At 40.8% G+C, this 23831-nt stretch overlaps 1 protein-coding gene across 1 annotated transcript in view; it reads left to right on the plus strand.

Annotated features, from left to right (window-relative positions):
- MRC1 (mannose receptor C-type 1) overlaps nt 1–23831 on the plus strand; it is a 99930-nt gene that overhangs the window by 13425 nt on the left and 62674 nt on the right. The window contains exons 2-6 of the mRNA XM_011283622.4: nt 1312–1713; nt 5210–5383; nt 9427–9591; nt 17377–17490; nt 19911–20057. Coding sequence (XP_011281924.2) covers nt 1312–1713; nt 5210–5383; nt 9427–9591; nt 17377–17490; nt 19911–20057 — 1002 coding nt within the window. The remainder of the gene's footprint in view (nt 1–1311; nt 1714–5209; nt 5384–9426; nt 9592–17376; nt 17491–19910; nt 20058–23831) is intronic.

Consider the following 23831-nt stretch of genomic DNA (forward strand, 5'->3'; position numbering starts at 1 on the left):
CTGTTTCCGATTCTGTGTCTCCCTCTCTCTCTGCCCCTCCCCCGTTCATGCTCTGTCTCTCTCTGTCCCAAAAATAAATAAACGTTGAAAAAAAAAAAAAAAAAAAAAGAGAAACAAAAAAGAAAACCCTTTACATGAATTCAGTTTTGATGTAAGGGGAAAAAATATGCCTACCAGATCCTTTTTTTCTCCTCCTCCTCCTCCTCCTCCTCCTCCTCCTCCTCCTTCTTCTTCTTCTTCTTCTTCTTCTTCTTCTTCTTCTTCTTCTTCTTCTCCTTCTCCTCCTCCTCCTCCTCCTCCTCCTCCTCCTCCTCCTCCTCCTCCTCTTTCTCCTCCTTCTTCTTCTTTTTGGCAAGAGGAAGTTCACTTTTGCCAGCTAGCAGCTCTGTACTATAAGTATAAGCCATCTCCACATACTAATTTAAATCATCAGCCCCAAATTACGAGAATAAAACAACACCGTTATATGTAGTTATTCTCATAAATATCCCCTCCAATGGTATAAGAACTTGCATTTATTTAACCTTTACTGCAAACTTGACACATTGTTACACTTACAGGTACATTTTTGCATCTTTTTGTTATGCAAAGGCTATCTTGAGTATGCCAATAAAATGAAAGTTAAAACTATATAATAGATATTAACTTACCTCTAGATGCTAGATCTCTAAGTTACCTATTGTTGTCAGGGAAAACAAAACAAAACAAAAGTCTTCTCTAGTAGGGCTATCCAGAAAGCACTTTGTTCAAAAATTTGCTGGATATAAAGGCAAACACTTCCTAAAATAAAATCAGTTATTTTCAAAAACCTCCCTAATGTTAGAATTCGAATAGAGTTTCCTCTATCTCAAAGAGAGTAGAGGTGAATCAGTCTTCAAAATTCTATTCCGGGGAACACATGCACCTAATTTTATAGCTTATTATATTCATATCTAACTTTTCTTTTCTCAGATGGATATTATTTCTTTCTTGGTTATTTAATTTTTATGTTTACTCCACTACCCTTTGTGTGCATTTAAGGCAGGCCTTTTCCTAACGCTATAGGAGTGAACTCACAGGTCTTGAGGATTTCCAGCTGATTGCTGGGGGCCATGCGACTGGCCCTTCCCCCCTGTCTCTCTCTCTCTCTAGCTTCATGGACCCCCTACCCCCTTCAAGGGAGCTGAGCTGTCTCAGGCAGAATTCATATCACCCCTTCTCCCAGGATCAGTTTTACGGAGGAGACATTAGGAATTTTGACCTAAACTATTCTTTGTCACATGTATCCCCTTTAACATCTTTTCTTTCTTTCTTTCTTTTTTTTTTAAACAGACACGAGGCAATTTTTAATATATAATGAAGATCACAAGCGCTGCGTGGAAGCATTAAGTCCCAGCGCGGTCCAAACAGCCGTTTGTAATCAAGACAACGAAGCACAGAAGTTCCGATGGGTGTCTGACTCGCGGATTATGAGTGTGGCCTTTAAATTATGTCTGGGGGTACCATCAAAGACGGATTGGGTTGCTGTCACTCTGTATGCCTGTGACCCGAAGAGCGAATTTCAGAAATGGGAGTGCAAAAATGACACGCTTTTGGGGATCAAGGGAGAAGATTTATTTTTTAACTATGGCAATAAGCAAGAAAAGAATGTTATGCTTTACAAGGGCTCCGGCTTATGGAGCAGGTGGAAAGTCTATGGAACCACAGATGACTTATGCGCCAGGGGTTATGAAGGTAGGAAGCATGGACCGTCTCGCCTTCCTTCTGTCACATTTTTCTCATCTTCTTAGTTGGAACCTAATTGGAGAAAATAGGCATATTCTTATCTAATCTGTGGTAGAATTAGTAACTGATGATGTTTGCATTTTGAGCTTTCTATGAAAACCTGACAGTGAATACACGGTAAAAAGTCCTGAATGATGCTTTAGCCATTTATAATTAATGGAAAGACTGTTTTTTTTGTTTTTTGTTTTTTTTGTTTTTTTTTAAGAAAAGGCTTTTATGTGAGGTTGGTTCCCTAAGCTCTTGAAGGTTAAATAAAATCAGAGTATTTCGTTTTCTCTGATCTTGGCCAAATTTCATTCCTCTGGTGGCTGTGCACAGAAACAACAAAACAAAGATAAAGCAGAACTTGAAGGCTTTTACAAAGCGTTCTGGAGTCAGATGATGTTATCACCACATTCCAGGTTTGGACACTTGATTATTTGGGAGTGTTATCTACAACAACCTCAAGGTCAGAGGAAGAGCCTGCCTTTTGGGATAAGAGATTACCTGTTTCCAAAATTACTATGTGACTGGGGGTGCAAAGATTGCTTGAACCTGGTTATCATAGCTAATCAGAGCACCAGAGTTCAGTCTTTGTGAGGCCGTAACATGTCAACTTTCCATTTTCCTTCTTCTTTTTTGAAATTTTAAAATGTTTATTTATTTTTAAGAGAGAGAGGTGGGGGGGGGGCAAGGGACAGAGAGAGAGGGAGACACGGAATCTGAAGCCGACTCCAGGCTCTGAGCTGTCAACACAGAGCTCGATGTGGGGCTCCAACTCAGGAACTGTGAGATCATGACCTGAGCTGAAGTCAGACGCTTAACTGAACCACCCAGGTGCCCCATCCATTTTCCTTCTTTATAAAGAAGAGGGAGAGCAGAAAGAGAGAGAGAGAGAAAGTGTTCAGAAAGAGACTATTCGGGAGCATTTATTGAACATAATGAAGGTTTAGAAGTCATAGGAGAGATAACATTTCAAGAGAAACTTGGTTGAAAACTATAGCCGGGCAAGAGTGAACCAAAGTTGAATGAGTTAAATTCCACAGATCGTAAAATAGTCCCGAGGGATTCAAACCACGAAGATTGGTGCTAAGACATGGGACTTCTTATTTCATTTAAAAATACATCACTGGAGGGGTGCCTGGGTGGCTTAGTTGGTTGGACACCGGACTTTGGCTCAGGTCATGGTCTCATGGTTCCTGGGCTCGAGCTCCGCATCAGGCTCTGTGCTGATAGCTCAGAGCCTGGAGCCTGCTTTGGATTCTGTGACACAAGTATGCAGAGGGCTTAGCATAGTGGTTCTCAAACTTTAAATATGCTTAAGAATCACCAGGAAAGCTTGTTACAAGTGAAGATACCAAGGTTCCCCTCCTACCCGGACTCTAAATCAGCACATGAGGGGAAAGTCCAAGAATCTATTGAATTATTTTTATGAACACCTGGGTGCTTGAAGATGGTCCATTGACCACCCTTGCTGCTCTCCAAGTCTTTCTCAATACTTAAGATATTCCTGCTGGAAGATCTAGGCTTTCAGAGTGATCTTGGTATCTGCTCACTGTAGAGTACACATTTATCTGAAGACAATACAGAGGGGATATATGTAGAGCCTGTCTCTCTAAAGAAAACCTGGGGGAGACAACTGGCCGAGGTCAGGGACTATTTTAGAATAACAGAATCAGAATTACAGACTTAGAAGAATCTAAGTGTTGTCTGGGAGTTTGGACCACAGTGGAAGAGAAACTGACTGCAATTACATGGCTTGCCAGTGAAAGTGGCTGGACTAGAATGTGGTTCTTTTGGCTTCGTCAGGGCGTTGTTAAATACATCAGGTTTGGGGCGCCTGGGTGGCTCAGTTGTTTAAGCGACCGACTTCGGCTCAGGTCATGATCTCGCAGTTTGTGAGTTCGAGCCCCGCGTCGGGCTCTGTGCTGACAGCTCAGAGCCTGGAGCCTACCTCAGATTCTATGTCTCCCCCTCTCTCTACCCCTCCCCTGCTCACCCTCTGTGTCTCTCTCTCACTAATAAATAAATGTTAAAAAAAAATTAAAAAAAAATACATCAGGTTAGTCCTGAAAAGCCCATTTCTGATTGATACCTATAAATCCAGTGTCGACAATTTCTTGGCTAATTTAATGAACAGTACAACTAGCCCTGAGGTGGTCTCAACAGATTTTCCTCACACGAAGGAACAGGAACCCCAGTGGTTACGAGTGGCATAATCATATCTAAATCTAGCCTGTCCCCTATATGAGATGTGATTTGGAAAACTAGTCCTGAAACTTAGTGGCACAAAAGCCGGAATTGCGTTTTGAAGTGACTAACTACTAGCTAATTGGCAAAAAAGTAATTTTGAGGTAAATGAAAATAAACCTGGCTTTGTCAGGAGGACGGGATAAGTGCATTAAGGGGGAAGGAAAGAGGGTAAGGAGCTTAACATGCGTTTTGATTTTAAGATATGTTGGGTATTGTGCTACATGTTTTACAAACTTTATATTGTCTAAATGAATTTTGAGATGTCTTTTTTTTTAAGTTTATTTATTGAGAGAGAGAGAGAGAGAGAGAGAGAGAGAGAGAACAAGCAGGGGAGGGGCAGAGAGAGAGGGAGAGAGAGAGAATCCCAAGCAGGTTCCGTGCCGTCAGTGTGGAGACTGAAGTTGGGCTTGAACCCACAAACTGTGAGATCATGACCTGATCAAGAGTCAGATGCTTAACCGACTGAGCCACCTAGGTGCCCTGAGATATCTTTTAAGAACTGTTTAAAGGCATAGGATCTGCAAACCTTAATTAGGAAAAGAGTATTTTAATCTAGGACAAATTCTGAATGTCAGCCGGTGGCAAGAGGCTAAGTACGTTGCTATAGAAGGTTGTTATTTCCCCAAATTGTTATTTCCTCTGTCTCTTGTGTTTGAATTCAGTTTTAAGAAAGCAGATATTAATCGTAAATGGTTTTCGGTGCTCTCTTTCCGTGATGTGGATTAGAGAGTTATGCCCAACTTCCGACTCTTGCTCAGAGTTGTTGAGGGACTCCAGTGGAGGCTGGCTTGACAGGTGGGGATTTAAGTTTTGACTGTGCGTTTGAGTTATACAGCTATAAGGTTATTTTTTAATCTAGAGATTCAATAATTCTGTGATTCTAAGCAAGAGGAAGGATGGGCTCTTCCCTGTTTTGGAGGAAATGCAGAAGTCCAAGCAGGTGTCAGTATAGCTGACTACTTTTGCCTCACGTGAGGCAGGAGGCAAATCTGTCCTAAAAGACAGTGGAAATGAAGTGGTCCTAGAATTGTTCCTGATAGAGACTGCTGTGTGTACTCAGAAAAAGACTGGGGTAGAGACAGAAGGGAAAGAAAAAGGGATTCCCCGGGTGGGGACCTCAGGTGTGATCCTCTTTCGGCATCCTTCTTATCGGAAAGTCAACCTTGAGAAGCTTGACTGACATTCTAAGTGCACGTTGATATGTCTCTTCTAGACATGTACACGCTGCTGGGCAATGCCAATGGGGCAACCTGTGCATTTCCATTCAAGTTTGAAAACAAGTGGTATGCAGACTGCACGAGCGCTGGGCGATCAGATGGATGGCTCTGGTGTGGAACCACCCCAGATTATGACACAGACAAGCTATTTGGATATTGTCCATTGAAATGTAAGTAACGTTCCCACCAAGAAAATTTGACACATTTCCCACGTCAGCGTAACGAGCACATGTTGCGTTTGTTGAGAACGTTTTCCCTTCCAAAGTTCTTTCCCACTTATTTATCTCGTCAGCCTCCACCACACCCCTGTACGGGTGTCATTGTCCCCGTTTTATAATGGAGAAAGTGATCCATATTGGCTGAAGACCAGAACACAGATCTTCTGACTCTCAGCCCTGGGCTGCATCACATGATCGCTTTATTTCCACCAACTGCTTCTTTCCTTCACCTTCTCCTGTTCCTGTAGGTTATTTGCTAAGACTTTAGGGCAAATTATACTGTACACGTTGCAATGTCTACTTAAAACTGCCCTCCCAGGGATTTGCCTTTATTAAACGATAGCCCCCAAATAAAACTTAATGCCATGAGCATGTCGTCTGGTGGAGACAGAGACATGTGAGGGGCTCCTCACTTTTGTGTCTCCGTTCTGTGAAAATGATAGTAGTGAACAGTAATGACAGTAACTTTAATTTCATTTAAAAAGAGTATCATTTAATTCAACATAGCTATGAATCAAATGGAAGAGGATTATTTTCATGCTCGAAGGATTTTTAAAAATGAAAACGTAAGTATTATCGCAAGAATACAAAAACAGGTGGCTTTGCATGATATTGATGGGAAGCAGCCAGAACATGAGTCCTGGGCAGTCTTTCCATACTCAAGAATCTGTGAAGAAACAGGGGAGCAGGTTTAGGTGGGATGGGGGAGGGGACTCAAGTGGGGAGGCGGGGCTGGGGCTGACGGAGCCAGTGAGCGAGGGGTTCTTTGCTCCACTTTCCCTTTTACCCCACCTCCTCTGTCTCCTGCTAGCTACCCCCATCCTTTTTACTCCCTAAATGTCTTACTCCCTGCCCCCCTTGCTCCTTCAGGCTTTCTGGGTCGCAGTAGCTCCCATTCTATGCTGTTACCCAGAACTCTTCCTGCTGCTGGCCTGCAAAGGGGTGGGATCCGGGGTAGAATCTGGGTACACTAGCAGCCTGGCATGGCCATAAGCCCACGTCAGCTGCAAGAGCATTGCTTACAGCTGAAGTTTGGGGACCATGCACCCACCCAACGATCGCATTATTCTGAGCAATATGGGGAAGTAATTCACAAAAAAATATTGTAGTTTCTCAAGTTAAAGCCAGAATTCTAAGAAAAATCCTTGTTTCTCTCTCTCGATACACAATCCCACTTAAAATGAATGTGATTTCTCAGCCTCGCATATTATCATAATCCTCTACTGGGGGCAGTCCCTATGTCCTGGGTGAATATCGACAAAAACTCACAGGCTTCCCATTCAGAGTGACACTGCTCTCCCGTTCTTGGGGGGAAGTAACTGTATTCACGTCTCTTAGAACCACTTTAGAGGTTTGATTCCCATGAAAGGTTTATAGATGTCTGATCTCTGTATTAGAAGTGTTTTCGTCTGAATCGAGCTATTTTTTCCCCTAAGATAAAGCAAGACTTGTTTTCCAAAGGTAAGGAGCATCTCTCACCTTTACTTAGTAGGAATGGTATTTTCTAAATCTGTTATCATGGAGTCTCTTGGGGATGTGGATTTCCCAGGCCTGACTACAGCATCTTGGACTTAAGTGGTATTGATGGAGGAGTTGTTAGATGTATGTAAGATTTAATCAATTGTTAAATGGAAGACAGATGATTAATCACTAATCACACACACATGAAAAAAACCCCACAAAAACCTCGCAACCTTGGGATAGATGTGTGTTGGATGGGCGTCCTGAGTATTCTCTCGCGTCCTTGTAATTTATGCCTTCAAAACCTATGCATACATCTTTTTTCTTGTTCAATGTAAAAATAAGATAACTCTAGGAAATGAAAGTGTCTGATTTCAACACGCATTCAACCCGTAAAGCACATTTTAGGCATCCCATGCCTTTCTTAAAGGGCTTTGCAATTTCCCAGTCTACTTCATTTTCCTTGCTTTGCGTTCCTTTCAAAAGAACATTTGATTTTAGGTTAGCCTTAATTTAAACCTTAAGGTTAAGGTTTAATACAGGAAGATGAGGTACTGGCTTTTGACCTCGTGACACTTTCATATGTGCTCTTCTTCCTTGTCCATCGCATTGTTTATTACAGTGTTTCCCTTCTGTTTAGACATCTATTTTAAAGCATTGTGAGAACCGGAAAAGGAAAAGACCCTTTCTCTCGATCCTCCGTAGCTTGCAACTTGAGCTTGCTTCATCGTTTGTGCTGGTTCACTGCGGGAATTTGAACGTGAGGGGGGATGTAGTGTCAGGAAACCTATGCAAGCAGTGAGAAATAGATTTCAATTCCTTGACCTCAAGAGCCAAACATACTTTCTTTTAAATGAAGAGTCATACTGCATTCCCTTCTTTGGTTATGTATGTCCCCAGACATGAAAATAACACCCCCCCACTTTCTTTGGATGTTTCACATTTTCTACCGTATCAGGCCTCCAAATTTCTAAAAATAGGGGTTTAAAACATCTCCATCTTCAGATGAACTCCAAACCAGTCTGATTCGAATGGTCTCGCTTACGTGGACAAGACTCCATTTGGATATGGAACTACGTGATCATTTAAATTTAACGTCACCAACTCAAATTTATTTTATTTTATGTATCTTTTTAAAGTGTATTTATTTACTTCCTTCCTTACTTATTTTTGAGAGAGAGAAAGAGAGAGAGAGAGAGAGAGAGAGGGAATCCCAAGCAGGCTCTACACGGTCAACGCAGAGCCCAGTGCGGGGCTCGAGCCTATAAACTCCAAGATCATGACCCGAATCAAAATCAAGAGTCGGACACTCAACTAACTGAGCCAATCAGGCGCCCCTCCAATTTATTTTTATCTAAATATATAATAATTTTATAATGAAAGCTTCTTAGAAATTTCTGTGTTGCCTGAATGGAATTTTGATATATTTTTCTTCCTCTTTGGTGTGCAAAGAAACCCAAGTTTCATGTCATACTCTGTGGTATGCGTATGAAAAAGGTCACTTCCTTGTCACATACAAAGATTCATGGCAGCATAGGGCTACATGCTTATTGGAAACTGGCCGACGTCGTGGCAGGTTGAACATCTCTTAGAAAATTTGAGAAGTTACATAATTCCTTCTCTTTCTTACAGACAAGTGAAGAAATTATTACTGCCTATGATTTGTAGGTAGAAATTTGTATTATTAAAAAGACAAGAGGGAAAGTTTCATAACATGAAGCACACAGAAATATTTCATTTGTTGACTAATTTCCCCAACATCTTATATGTAACACACTGTAAACAATATTTATCTCTGTTGACCTTCCATAAGGTATAACTAAGTTTATAGAGTATATTGGGAATCATAAAATAACAAAGGAAAAAATAAGCTACAAGTATTATTTTTTTGCTCTGAAGGAAGAAAAATTAACAATCTGCATCTATTATTGCCTGGAGCTGCCTCGATTTAATATATCCTAGAGATAGGAAAATGAGACTTGAGGGGTTTGCAATTTAAGGACAAACCACTAGTGAGGTGACATTGCCTGAATGCACGTCCAGGTCAGCCTGGCGGTGGCATCCATGACTTTGCCTTCTAATGCCTGTGACTTTGGTCTAAAAAGACCCAACTAGGACGTGCAGGCAGAATATCCACTTGTTGAGAAAAGACATATATTTTCTTTTTTCCTTATATGTTTTTTTTTCTAGATTAAGGAGCGTGGACCGGCATCTCTATTCTTGCTTAGTATTTGCAATTGCCCCACTCCCCAACTCACCTGATCCCAAACCTCCTGATGGACAAGTAGGGAGATGATGCCTCTCTTTCCTTGCTTAGGCACATGACAAAAATTGGATGTGGCTCATCTTTTGAAAACTCCCCTCTTCATTTAGGGAGTGAAGAAAATCTCATAGGCACTTTAAGGAAAAGGAAAGAAAGGAAAAGAAATAAGCTGCAGGAAATAATGCTACTATTAGAATTGTGTACAAAACATTGTTCCCTGAAAGTCTTTTCTCCGCCTAATGCAGCCAATTCCATTTGACTTCTTTTACAGTTGAGGGCAGTGAAAGCTTATGGAACAAAGACCCGTTGACTGGCATTTCCTACCAGATAAACTCCAAATCGGCTTTAACTTGGCATCAGGCAAGGAGGAGCTGCCAACAACAAAGCGCCGAGCTCTTGAGTATCACGGAAATCCACGAGCAAACGTACCTGACAGGTAATGGCAGGAAAAGAAAAGGAAGTTGTAAGTAAGTTCATGATGGTTCCACTTCTATCCGCTGGAGCCTAAGAGCAGCCAGCATAGGGGATTATAGACGGACATCATGATGGAGTCAGTCCTGAACAGGTGCCATGCCAGGGTATGACCCACTGGCCCCTGGGATGGCAAATGGCTTTTGTCTCCTCAGCCAACCCTCTTCCATCCGTTGCGACAGTCTCTCTAGAACCTGCGTTGAGAAGGATTCCGAGAGTTAATCTGGGTTCAGAGTAGAAGACGTCTCCGTCGCTAGGGGATGTTCTTGGACACAGTAGGGCTGCTATGCTGGTCAAACGTTCCAGGTCCAACCTGAAGCCCAAGGTTTTCTGTCAGCATCATGGCATTCAAAAGGATAAAATGAAGTAAACGCTCCCGCCACAAGCAGGGACCAGTCAAGAGCGGCTCTGAAACCCTGCGTCCTTTTTGCTTCCTGTCTCTCAAACTCCCTGACCGTACTGGTTTTCAGGCCTTATTGGCATTCTGTCCTCAAGGTGTTTGCTTTTGAAGCATTTGTTCTTGTAGGATTATGAAGATGAAAAGAGCCAATGTTTGCTTGAGATGAAAGTATTTGTTCTAGCTTCTGAGACCCACACTTGGGGAACAGAGAGAGATTAGGAGCGGAAAGGAGTGGGGAGAATAAGCATCCTCAATCCCCTGTTCCAGAATCCCCTCCCTCCAGGTCCCCCTTTCTCTGCTTCCGGATTAATATATCCCTGAGCCTATGGCTCCTGTGTTCGAAAAGCCCTTAGTGACTTCTTATTTTCTACCAAGTAATTAACAAAACACCTTTGTCTGGCATTCAAAGGCTGTCATCTGCCCCCGACAGATGCATTTTGCAGTCTCGACAGAAGGGTTTGGGTTTCTCATCTTTTTTTTTTTTTTAAGTTTTGTTTTTTTTTATTGTTTATTTATTTTTGAGAGAGAGACAGAGTGGGAGCAGGGAGGGGCAGACAGAGAGGGAAACACAGAATCTGAAGCAGGCTCCAGGCTCTGAGCTGACAGCACAGAGCCTGACACGGGGCTCGAACTCATGAACCGTGAGATCCTGACCTGAGCCGAAGTGGGATGCTTTAACCGACTTAGCCACCCAGAAGCCCCTGGGTTTCTCATCTTTATCTCGTACTTTCTCACCACCACATCTTTAAAAAAAATTTTTTTTTCAGCATTTTTATTTATTTTTGGGACAGAGAGAGACAGAGCATGAACGGGGGAGGGGCAGAGAGAGAGGGAGACACAGAATCGGAAACAGGCTCCAGGCTCTGAGCCATCAGCCCAGAGCCTGACGCGGGGCTCGAACTCACGGACCACGAGATCGTGACCTGGCTGAAGTCGGACGCTTAACCGACTGCGCCACCCAGGCACCCCATCGCCACCACATCTTTAAATCTCATGCCATTTCTTGTACCTGGAATTGCCAAAGTTTTATACAGCTGAAATGCAATCTTATCCATTTCCATCTGCATTTCCTTTATTTGTTTAGTGCTTTTATTTATTTTTTAAAGTTTATTCATTTATTTTGAGGGAGTGAGAGAGCGAGCATGTGCACACGCATTGGGGAGGTGCAGAGAAAGAGAGAGAGGGAGAGAGAGAATCCCAGCAGGCTCCGTGTTGTCACCTCAGAGCCCAACTCGGGGCTCACACCCACAAACTGTGAGATCATGACCTGAGCCCATACCAAGAGTTGGACGCTTAACCAACTGAGCCACCCAGATGCCCCTGTTTACTCCTTTTATAATAGCTACTTATCTATATGTCCCACTTCCCCTACAAGATTAGAAATACATTTATTTCTTATTTTTCATTCATTTATTCAACAAGGGGGCTGGTATCTGTGTGTGAGGTATTATGCTAGGTCATAGGGACACAATGGTGATCGAAGCCAGTCATGTCCTCTCTACATGGAGCTTAGAGTCCAGTGGGGAAAACAGACATAAACAACAGATAAATACACATGTCACAGAAGTGCCACGAACAAAGGAAACTGAACGCTATGTGGAGAATGGATTATACGAGCAAATGGCTGATATGAGGAATGTCTCATGAATATTTATGCCCCCCAAACCCCAAAGAGATTCACACAGAACCTTCCAAGGAAGAGAGTCTCAATGAATGTCTGGTGACTTACAAATGATGGTGCAGCACACACAAAAAATAATTATCTAGAAATCCAGCCTCGTGCTTGGATGGGCGGTCAGCTTACGGCAAGGAGACCGTAAGTTCGGTGGTTCTTAAATGTGAAGTTGCTTAAATCACCGGGGAACTTTGTTAAAACAAAGACGTGTGGGCACAATCTCCAGCGACGCTGGATCAGTAGGTGGGGCCCAGGAATCGGCATATTATCAACCATCCAGCTGATTCTGGGGCATATTCACGAGACTGACAACAGGAAAGCAATCTGACCTCGCTGTGTATTCAGAAGCTCAGAGAAGGAATCGTGCCTCAGTCTGCTCAGTGATTTGGTTTTGTGTTGGTTTGGGGGGCCTTCCCAGTGTTGAGACATAGTATCAGAGTGATTAGTACTTACACCCATGCATAAAATTAAGGACAGAAAGCCCAGAAAGAGACACAACTAATTTCACGTAGATGATCCAGGGAGAGAAGGGATGATTTAAGACAACCCTGGTGTTATCTGTGCACACTGGCGTGGGTGAGAGAAGAACTCTCTCAGAGTTGAAATGGTTTCTGAGTCAGTGAGAGAAAGACAAATACCGTATGATTGAACTTGTATGTGGAATTTAAGAAACAAAACAAAAGAGCAAAGGGGAAAAGAGAGAGAGAGGAGAAACCAAAGAAAGAGACTCTTAACCCTGGAGAACACAATGATGATGGTTACCCGAGGGGAGGCAGGTGGGGGATGGGTGAAATAGGTGATGGGATTAAGGAAGGCACTTGTGAGGAAAATTGGGTGAGGTATTCCAGAATTAAAATAACAACTTTACAAAGAAGTTGAAATGGTTTCAATTGGCTTTTTTTTTTTTTTTTTTTTTTAGGGGAATCTGTGGGTTGTATTATCTTGACTCATCTGAGTTTTACTGGATTTTTGGCTTTCTGGAAGCCAAGGGACTGAACACAGGTTACTTTTTCACTGCCTCCCCCAGCCGCCTAGAGGAAAGGGGTAATGCTGGCGGGAGGGACAGCAGCTGTGGCAGGAAATGCTTTCCTAATCAGCCAGAGCTATTAATGTGTCCCTCAGGAGAGCCAACAAGCCTGAAGAGATTCAGAGGCTCAGTTCACCTCAGATACTTGTTTGAATCTTATCCAAGCCTCCGGAATTTTAGTCAGCAAATTTTAACTGAAATCTGGATAAGAATGACTTCTCCAATGAAATTTGGAGTATTTCCTGCTTTTCTTTAAGTCAAAAATATCATGGATTGGGGGGGAAAAGTCTGAAGGGGAGTTCACGAAATAAACAGCATTTTGTTTTCTGGAGGGAAGATATTCACAACATTCAGGATTTATTGGGATGTATTGGGGGAAGAATCTGGAAAACAACGGTGTGAGTGAAGGACTGTGATCTATTTGGGGCAACAGGTCACTAAAAACTAAACAAAACAAAACAAAAATACCCACAAATAGTTACACTCTTAAGGCTTATTCTATGTGAGGATTGTGAGCAGTAAATATAATTTTTTTTTAAAAAAAAACAGTCTAAGTAGGGGTGCCTGGGTGGCTCAGTCGGTTGAGCAGCCGACCTCAGCTCAGGTCATGATCTCACGGTTTGTGGGTTCGAGCCCCGCGTCGGGCTCTGTGCTGACGGCTCAGAGCCTGGAACCGGCCTCCAAGTCTGTGTCTCGCTCTCTCTCTCTGCCCCTAGCCCACTTGCATTCTGTCTCTGTCTCTCTCAAAAGTAAATAAACATTCAAAACAAAACAGTCCAAGTCATTTTTATGACGCTCAGATCCAATTAGCTGTCATTTATTGATCAGCTCCTGTGTGCCAGACGCTGGGCTTTGTTTCTAAACCTCACACCTACCTCCTAAATGAATATTATTGTCTCTGCTTTATAGATGAAATAACAGACTAGGGGGGAGAAGGTTGAAACTTGCCCAGTGCCTCCTGTTCAGAAAATAGTTGCATTGGAACCAGGTACTGTCTTTCCATTTCACTCTGCCCGGGTCCTTCTCACAAAGTGAGCAAGGCTCTGGTGGTCCCCAAAGCACTACAGAGAACCCTAATTTAGGTGTGAACAGCTCCCTGTTTCAGTGAACTTAACCTAAACTAACAGTCTGATTTCCCTTTGCCTGCAGGGTTTACCGCTCTGCTCAGTGGCCCTTCTTACATCACCCACACACGTTGCATTATATCCTCACTTCCGTCTCTACCCCCAAAATGCTGGGACGCTATGTAATCCTCAATGCCCGAACCAGAGTTCTAACCACATATGTGCAGGGTTAAGATTTGCAGAACCGAAATAAGATGTAGGAACTGAAAGCTGGCTCATTACCCTGATTGTTTTGGGGGCTGGCTGGAAAAAGAACTGGACCATGATACAGAAAAGATGAAAACTAACACTGGACACGAACACATCATCTATTATACCTAAGCGCAAAAGCAGGTGTATAACCGTTTCAGACTAGTGTGCAGAAAAATCAAGAATTGAAACATTCAGCGTGCGGAAGTGATCCTCTGTGTAGTAACGCTAGCGAAGCCTTGGTCTCTCTATGAAATTACAAAAGCACATTCGAGAAAGAAATCTGTGGATGACGACCATCTTCTTTAAGTGACCTACTTAACACAAAATTTGAATTTTGTTTCTGAACACACTTCTTGCCGATCCTGATTTAATAAGGAGTTAAAATGATAGTCAGATAGCTTACAGTTATTGGGCACTTGTTACATGTTAGGCCCTGGTTTGAGAGGTATTTATTAATTTTGCTCTTGAAAATAAGCCTACCAGTACCTAGAGCAGGTGCGGGACGTCAGAGGATAGATAATTCCCTGAAGAAGCTATCACCTTTTCTCAGTATACCAAACACAACAATGTCAGATGAAAATCTACTTTAATTTTTCCTATAGGCAGTGAATTCTTTACAGTTTTGAAAAGTTACATATGCTTATATTCTTAACTAATAAATTGTTTACAATGCCAGGGGATCTGACTTCGGGAAATAGCTGTCTTTAACATTTGTGAAATGCTACTTTTGGCATCGTTTCCTCTAGCATACGCCTCTGTAGGTACAGAGAGAATTATTATTCAAGTCACTGCAATTGTAAATCATTTATGAAAAAAGTCATTCAGGGTTCAATAGTATTTCATGGAGTGATCATTAACATACAATGTAGTATCCAACCCTAGAAGGACATTTCTAAGGCACAGTCTGGTAGACGAGTATTTCCTCTTGACACATTATAAGTTACCTGTTATGTAAACGAGGTAAGACACTATTTTTTAGTTGGTTTCTTCTTTAACTTACCCTAAAGTGATCTAAGCAATCATATGGTACTCAAAATAGTTTTAATAACTGTATTTTTACTATACACAAAACGTAATTACTAAACTAAAAGGAAGCCATTGATAAGATGACTAATTATAAAATTGATTTAATATGAGTAAATTTTTCTCGCTTTATTATTATGTTTTAAGTGAAAGCAGTCATATTTGGTGCCACTCATCCCAGAGATTTAAGACTAAAGAAATATAAAGACTTCCCCTTTTGATAATGTCGTCTCCTTGGTATAGTTTACAGTAAACATTTCTAGTTTTTGGTAAGATTTCAACTTTGGAGAACCAAAAGTTGAGTCTTCGCAGGTGACGAGAGTGAGTTCTGGCATGGGCTGTTGTTTGGGAAGGAAGGACACGTATCAGAAATATCTGTCTAGGTCATTATTGTGTATTTAAAGGTGTCCTAACATTTAGAGTTATCTAGAAAGGGTAATATATCTAGAAGGGGTAGTAACTCACAGGTAAGTTTAATTTAAACAGGAATTGAATCCACTGGAGAAACCACACTGAACCCTAGGTTCCAATCCTGATCCACTAATCCTCCCTGTGTGTCTTAATCTCTCCGTCTCTACATTCTTCCTCCGTAAAATGAAGGAATTGGGCTAGATACCTCCCAAGGTACATAAAGTCCCAGCATACAAGAGCTGTGCTAACTCAAACTTTGTTTCCAGAACGCTTGATATAAATGAGTGAATCTGCATTAATCTTCACTGATTTTTACATTCCAGAGTTTAATTTCATCCCGCTGTTATTTTCTTATTTATTTAAAGAAATCATACAATAGGGTTTACTTTTCAGTAAGTTAACTCCAGTATTGAATTCAGTTCGGTTTGTTAAGCCTCAGTCCACCTAATCACAACCTAATCAATGTCCTCAAGTGGGTATTTTCACCTCCCTTTGCAAGTACCTCTCCGCCAGATGCTAAGTCAACTGAGTGCAATGTTCAGGTCACATGACCTCTAAGACAGCCATTTGCATTCTTATGGAAGTGGTTGTAATAAATGTGAGATATGATTATTTGCCACTGAGTCGCTGTAACTTCCATTCACTTGAATTGGTCACACGAATGTGTGCCTATATTAAGCTAATGAAAAATTGGGGAAAATGGTAGTGACTTTCAGAGAGCTCAGCTGGTTACATCAGAACTGGAGAGTCTGGGCTTTGGTGTCATGAGACACTATCATGGTTTGTGAGGATTAAACAAGTACAGCGCTCTAAATAGAGTAAGTGGTAATTCTCACCATTGACAAGAATACCCACCTGAGTTTGGTATTTTATTAAAGACAAAGGACAGTTTTGTGTTTGATGAACTCTTCAACGAACTAAAAGGAATATAGACAGAACAGAGAACTGTGGTTTTTAAAAACGTCCAGGTAGTAACAGATGAGAGTATTTGACCCTGGAGGGCTGAGGTCCTTGTGGCTTGTTTTTTTAATCCCAGATCAGGCCTGGCACAGAGTTCGAAGCAATGTAATTATGATTCATGAAGTGCCTAAGCAAAGCGTTGTTCCTGTTAGCCAAAGATTTTGTGCTTAGAATTTAAGCAAAATCTGAATGAAAAGAAAAAGTGAGTTTTAAAAATGTCATGAAATGAAATTCTTAGCATAAGTCCTGGAATGTAAGACTGGGTAATAATTTATGAGACTGGTAAATTGAAATGTTTATTAAACATTTTTATGGTAGAGGAGGCCTGGGTGGCTCAGTTGGTTGAGCGTTCGACTTCCAGCTCAGGTCGAGATCTCATGGTCCGTGAGTTCAATCCTTGCGCCTGGCTCTGTGCTGACAGTTCAGAGCCTGGAGCCTGAATTGGGTTCCATGTCTCCTTTTCTCTCTGCCCCTCCCCTGCTCACACTGTCTCTCTCTTTCTCTAAAAACTAAATAAACATTAAAAAAACATTTTTATGGTAGAAAACTGAATTTTATCCAAAATAAACCTTGTGCTCTAAAATGAAGTAAAAATGTTAATGTTTGATGATAGAGAAATGAAAAGCACGTTCATACTGGCGTATAGGCGTATTCAAGGCGGTGGGTTGAAGCCTGGTCAGATCTGGGCTAGAAGTTCGGCAGGCATCTTAATAGATCTTACTAAGAATCTTACACTCTCACCTCCATTTCTGTGTCTGCCAATGGAGACAGTAGCTGTGCTTACCTCAGGTTGTTAGGAGAATCAAAGGAGAAATGTTAGGCATGGTTTTTTATGACTTCCTTCAAATACATTTTGAGTCAAGTGCTTAATTGTGCATTTGATTTCATTGTCTTTTCCAAAAGTCAGTCTGGTTTTTGTTTTTGCTTTTATTCTATAGGATTAACCAGTTCCTTGACTTCCGGCCTCTGGATTGGACTTAACAGCCTGAGTTTCAACAGTGGCTGGCAGTGGAGTGGTGGGAGTCCATTCCGGTATTTGAACTGGTTACCAGGTAGAGTTCAGCTTGCCTGTGGATAAACTCATCTAAATTCAATTTATCTGGATACCATGGAGATCTTCTTCATCTCACATATAGAGCTCAAAGAAAGGAATTGGGAGACTTTACCAAATTTAGACCATTTCTCATGTTGCTTTGAAATCTGCCAATGTGATTTGTGGATACTAAAACCTTAAGGTTATACTTGCTTCCCAGGATAGGGATTTGTCTGAGAGGATAATCACACAAATCAATACAGGATTCTGTGAAAGCATATATTTTCTGAGTATCCTTGATTTGCTAGGTATTATATTCAAAATCAAATTTTTGAATTTTGCAGTGTTCCAATTGAAAGTGCACATGTATAAAATGTATACTTATGAGATATATATACTATGTAATGCTATATAGTGTATTCAAAGATTTTATATGTATTTATATTTATACACACAAAAAGTATGAAATTAAGCAAATATAAATTATTTGGGGCTGGACAGTTTCTCACTGTGAGCCTTGAGATATTTGCAACATATCTGTCATTGTCATAATGATCTTAAGGTCTACATTAACATCATTTTCTCCTGTTGTTAATCTAATAGAGTTGGATTAAAACAATATTTCAGACACAGATGATGATATTCTATACTAGCACAATAATTTATTAGCACTTTTGTTGGCAATTTTTAGTTTAATTGTTAAACACACACACACACACGTGTGCACACACACACACAAACACACTTGGGTGATGATCAAGACTTTAACAGCATTCTAATTTTTTGGAGGACAGAAAATGCTCGGAACTAACCAACTAATCATTGGTTTAAATTGATTTGCTTTTAACTCTGAAATTCCATTTCCAGTGCGTTCCTTCCATGCATAGTTACGGGACTGTCGCTAGAGTCATCTCTATTTGCCTCTACAACATGGGAAATCAACATTGTAAGGCAATATCAGATGTCAGTTTTGTGGGTGAGGACTAAAGTCCAATTAAATGGGAGAATGGCAGTTGGGCTCAATCAGATCAACCAATAACAATCATTTTTTTTTTTCAGGAAATAGAGTTTACTCTTTGTTGTTTAGCTATTGTATGTTGGGCAAGTCACTTTATTTACCTTAAAGTTTTGGAGTGATGACTGTAATATTTAATTTGCATTGCACTTGCATTCCCAGAGTTCAGTGAGAAAAGAGGGGGTATAACTTCAGTGAAAGTGAGGGATGAAACTGGAATATTAATGAGAAAGGAAAAGAAATTACACCAAATTCCTGAGAAGTAGTAGGCACAAGATCAAATCACCTTCTGAAATAATAGGAGAGTTTCTTCCAACTAAAATTAGAAACCTTGTGGAATATCAGCAATGGTCATTGCATAAAATTTTGATCAAGCGACACATAACCATGGTAGCCATTTACAGACAATTAATTGCTGTATTAAAGTCCTTATCACTAACAGTGGTTCACTTTGTGTGCTGTTTCACTACTTCTAAGAATTTCTGACAAAAGCTTTATGGAGCAGGTGATGTGATTCTCATCTTGCAGGAAAGGAAAGTGAGGTCCAAGTCCGGGTTTGTCACAGGTCACAAAGCAGAGTCATTAATAAATTGTGGCTCATCACCTTGGCTTCAGGTGTGAGACAGAACTAGTTTTCAGAGTACTGGTTTTAAAATCCTACGTGAACGAGCAAAAACGCACGAGAGATGTGGGTATCATTGCCTGTATCCGTTGCCTTCCCGACGTTGACTTTATTTGGTTCTTTTATCAGTTTTCAGTAAGATAGGGGATGAGGGGTTAGCAGTTAAAACTCTTCGGTAGACTGGGTTGAAAATCTTGAGAAACAATCTTAGTTTCGCGTTTACTTGATTGGCGTTTCCTGTGTCATGTTGCTTCCCAAGCTTTCCTCCTCTTGTCTTTCTCCTCTTCACTGTCGTCCTCTCTGTCTCCTCTCCGTAGTTGGAGAAAGTTTTCCCATGTTCAGAAATTCTCTCGTTTGCTCTTCACAGTTAGCCTTACTTAGCTGTTTGGTAGGTAGGTGTCCACCTTTTTTAAATATGGCTGCTTTAGAGCATCACGTCTCTTGTATTTTGTTCGGTACCTCTCTGTTATACATAACCAAACCCAGTGTGAAGGCTGTTCAGGATTATAAGCCCTAGTTTTTCTTGTTGAAATTCGGGGGGGGGGAGGGAAGTTATTTCAGAGAAGCAAGCATGTATAATCAACATTTTAGACATTGAAATGGTCCAACAACAAGTAAAGAAACAGACACGCAACATGTCTTTTGCTCTGCAGTCAGTCAGTAAAAGCTTTCTTGGTGAATTTGTGGCAGATGACAGAGTGGAGATCCGTTAAATCCCAAGGATGAAGACATGAGGTTTTGGGGGGCTATTTACTTGTATTACCTATGATAATCCCACTGTGATTTTTCCTTTTCCCCAAAGGAAGTCCATCAACAGAACCTGGAAAAAGCTGTGTGTCATTAAATCCTGGGAAAAATGCTAAATGGGAAAATCTGGAATGTGTTCAGAAGCTAGGCTATATTTGCAAAAAAGGCAACACAACTTTGAATTCTTTTGTGATTCCCTCTGGTGAGTGATCCATTTGATCTGAAGTATATAAAATATTATCACTGAAAGAAGAAAATCATAGCTTACATAACTGCGTGAAATGAGAGGTTTTGTTGATAACTTATGGAGTAAATATAATGATGTTCCTACAGAATTTCTTTTTGTTGGTTACTGGTGATGGGCAGTAACATTTCCGGAGTGTGCTGTGGTGTTTGGGCATGCACAAAGCCTTTGAAAGAACAGAAATCAGGATTCTGTCCTCACAGCAGCCCTGTGAGGTAGGCATGATTACTCACACATTCTAGATGAGGAAAAGGATATTAAGAGGATACATAAAACTTGCACATGTGACAAAACTGGAATCCAAGTGAGGAAATAAATATCTGAAAGGGATGTTTTTATTATATTCTCACTGTTTAAGTCTCCGTATAGGCTCTAATGCTGTAAGTTTAGTATCTCAAATGGAAGTCTTCACAGAAATGGGATAAAACATCCCAAAAGTACTAACTTACTTTTACATTTAGGATAGACTCTGGGAAAAGAATCCAATTATGCTCTCTCTTATACTTTTATAGAAGAATTAAATTACTAAGGCAAAAATGCATCCTCTCTTTAAATTGACGAAAAGCAAACAATCTACACTTTTTTCACTATAAGCTGTTTTTGGAGAGACACTTAATGCTCTAAAGGGCTGTATGGCTGGATGTATGGCTGGATGGATCCTGCTGGAGAAACTGGACAGTGTGGCATTCTTGACTTTTCTCCTGGACTTTTAAAGTCAATTTCATTGCCTGGCTGTAAAGTCAAAAGGCACAAAGTGATAGAAAATAATAGTATTTTCCTTCCACCTCTTACCTCTAACACCCATTTCTCCTCCCTGGTAAAGAACTGTTTCTGGGTGTTTATCCTCACCTGGTTACTCAATAAATATATAAAAAAATATGCTGATAATTATTTTTTTCTGTTTTATGCAAAAGGAAGCGTCCTGTACGTATATTCTCAACTTTTTTCCACTTAAAAAGTTTGGACATCTTTCCATATGATACATAAATAGCCTCTTTGTTTCTGTGGCTGCACCATAGCCATTGCAGAGAGAGACCATGTAGACTTTTTCACCAGTCACCTATTAATGGACCTTCAATTTTCTTCCAGCTTTGTATTATTGCAAACAATCTTAGACTGACTGACTTTTTGCATGTGCCATTTCATGCATGTGATCATTCCTCACAGTGGAGTTGCTGGATCAGAGAGTGGGTGTGTTTGCAATTTTAATAGATACAGATATGGTCGAGATCTCCAGATAAGGGTCATGGTTCTTGGGTCTGATATTTACAGAGGCACCATTTTGACTACAGGCATTGTCCAGGAGACCTCAGTCGCCTTTGTACTTCATATTCCTCTCTTCCTCCCATAGGAGAAATAGTATGATTCTTTCTTCTTGGAAAAGCTCATACAGTTCTTCAGAAGATTTGGAATTACCACTTTGGGGAAGAGGAGAATAGTTGTTTTATGCTTCCCTGGGACAGGAAGCAGAATTCTGGAATTTAGCCTTGTTCTTAACTCCCCAGTTGTAGGTTCCTCATCTGTAAGGGGGAAATATTAATGCCTGTTCTTTCTGTGAAAATTCATTCATACTGTCAAGACTTCAGTAAGTTATTCTTATGTCTCTACAATACCTGCCTTGTTTCACCTGCTAACGTTCACTTTGACGTTGGTTTTTGAATTTCTCTGTATTTCCTGGGTTAACCATTCTGTCTTATCTATAAATTCAAATAAACCAGAGCTTGGAAAAGCATATGGGAGTGAAAATGACACAGTACCCATGATTGGTGACCCTCTTGGGCAAGAGTTCTACCTTGTACCTTGTTGGTCCTTCCAGTGCTACCCTGTTTGTTCACAAATCCTGGGTCTCTAAACCTGAACTGCCCCGTTCGGTAGCCACTTAACCACAAGTGGCCATTGAGAGCATGAAGCCTGGCTAGTTTGAATTGAGATGTGCCCTAAGTGTAAAATACATACTGCACTTCCAAGACTTAGCATGCGAAAACATAAAATATCTCATTATTTATTTTTTATCGATTACACGTTGAAATGAAAATATTTTGCGTTAAATAAAATATATTATTAACATTAAATTTACCCATTTCTATTTACTTTTATTTAACGTGGCTACTAGCAAATCTAAAACTATGTATGTGGCTCTCATTTGTGGCTTACATTATATCTCTGTTGGACGGTGTCGCTCTACAGGAACGGGTGATCTTTTGTGGCTGTCGCATGGAACTCCTTTTCATTGGTTATCTTCATGTTTTAAGATATTTTTTAAGGTTATCCGTTCAGTTTTTGAGGTCCTCAGCATTTGCTGCATTTTCAGCTTCCTAGGTAGCAAAATCAAAATATCCCACCAGAGGGCTCCAGAGTTATACTAAGTTCGTTCTTTCTTTCTTTCTTTCTTTCTTTCTTTCTTTCTTTCTTTCTTTCTTTCTTTCTTTCTTTCTTTCTTTCTTTCTTTCTTTTCCTTCCTTCCTTCCTTCCTTCCTTCCTTCCTTCCTTCCTTCCTTTCCTTTCCTTTCCTTTCCTTTCCTTTCTTTTTTTTTGTAACGTGACAGTGTGCAATATCTCAATTGTATTGAGGGGCTAGAATTTTTAAGTATGTGCATTTTTTACTGTTACAGTGATGCAGTCATCGTGGGTGACCGTTTACTTAAATGACTACTGTAAACTGAATCTTGGACTCAAACAAAGATGTGGCAGACAGTCCCAGTCTTTAAGGAAAAATGGCTTTAAGGGATTCATGAAATGAATAACAAACATTCACTGTATTGAACATTTACTAAGGCAGCACATCTGAGAACATGTACTACCAAACACATATACTAATTAACGTTCATTTGGTAATCCGGTCCCTCTGTAAGCAAGGTGCATTGCTAAACTGCAGTTTGAAATCGTTTCTGTAAATGGTAATGCGAAGCTGCCGTGTAGCACATATATCTTCCGTTCTTTTTCTTGACCAACATTCATCACCCCTGCCATGTGGCAGGCCCATGCCGGTTCTAGGGCATACAAGGATGAATAATATGAGTCTCTGCCCCCACACATCTTTCCCTTCACTTTCCCCAGCTCATGACTATTACAGTACATTTTTTTGCAATGCGAAATCAAGATTTATGAAATTTGGCTGTAACTGTTAGTAATAATAATTAGGATGTTGGCCACTATGACCTATTGACTTAAATAATAATTGTGTGGTATTTGCAGTTTACAGGAACGTTATCTCAGATGCTCTGTAGTTCAGAAGAACACAGTGAGGATGGGTAGTTTAATATTAGTATGGTTAATATGGTTATATTATATATGGTTACTTTGGTTCATGTGATGTGACTTGCCCAAGGTCACACAACTTGTGGCAAACTCAGGTGTTGCCTGAAAGACTTCTGAATCTAATTCCCTGTGATCACCCCAGGATCACATGCCATCTTGTGGGAGCAAGCCAGAGGCAATGGGCTGGGGCAGAGGCACAGGTGGCCAGCTCACGCTGCTGTGGTTGGTCTCTGTGGCTCGTTGTTGGCCCTTCTGCCCCCACCCATTCTATTCCCCATTTTAACCCAGTTTTTGTGCTTGTTTTCTGAGTATTGCCCTTCTTCTGAGGAATGATTGGCTCCCTAGTGTCCACAAATCAAAGTATATTGAAATCTTTTAAGGAACGTATTGTATGTCATATCTTTTGTGCCTCCAACATTTATATAACATCCTTAGTACAGGTTTGCTGACGATAAAATGTGACGATCTGTTGCA

Source organism: Felis catus, chromosome B4 (genome assembly GCF_018350175.1).
Source record: "Felis catus isolate Fca126 chromosome B4, F.catus_Fca126_mat1.0, whole genome shotgun sequence".
NCBI classification, from domain to species: domain Eukaryota; kingdom Metazoa; phylum Chordata; class Mammalia; order Carnivora; family Felidae; genus Felis; species Felis catus.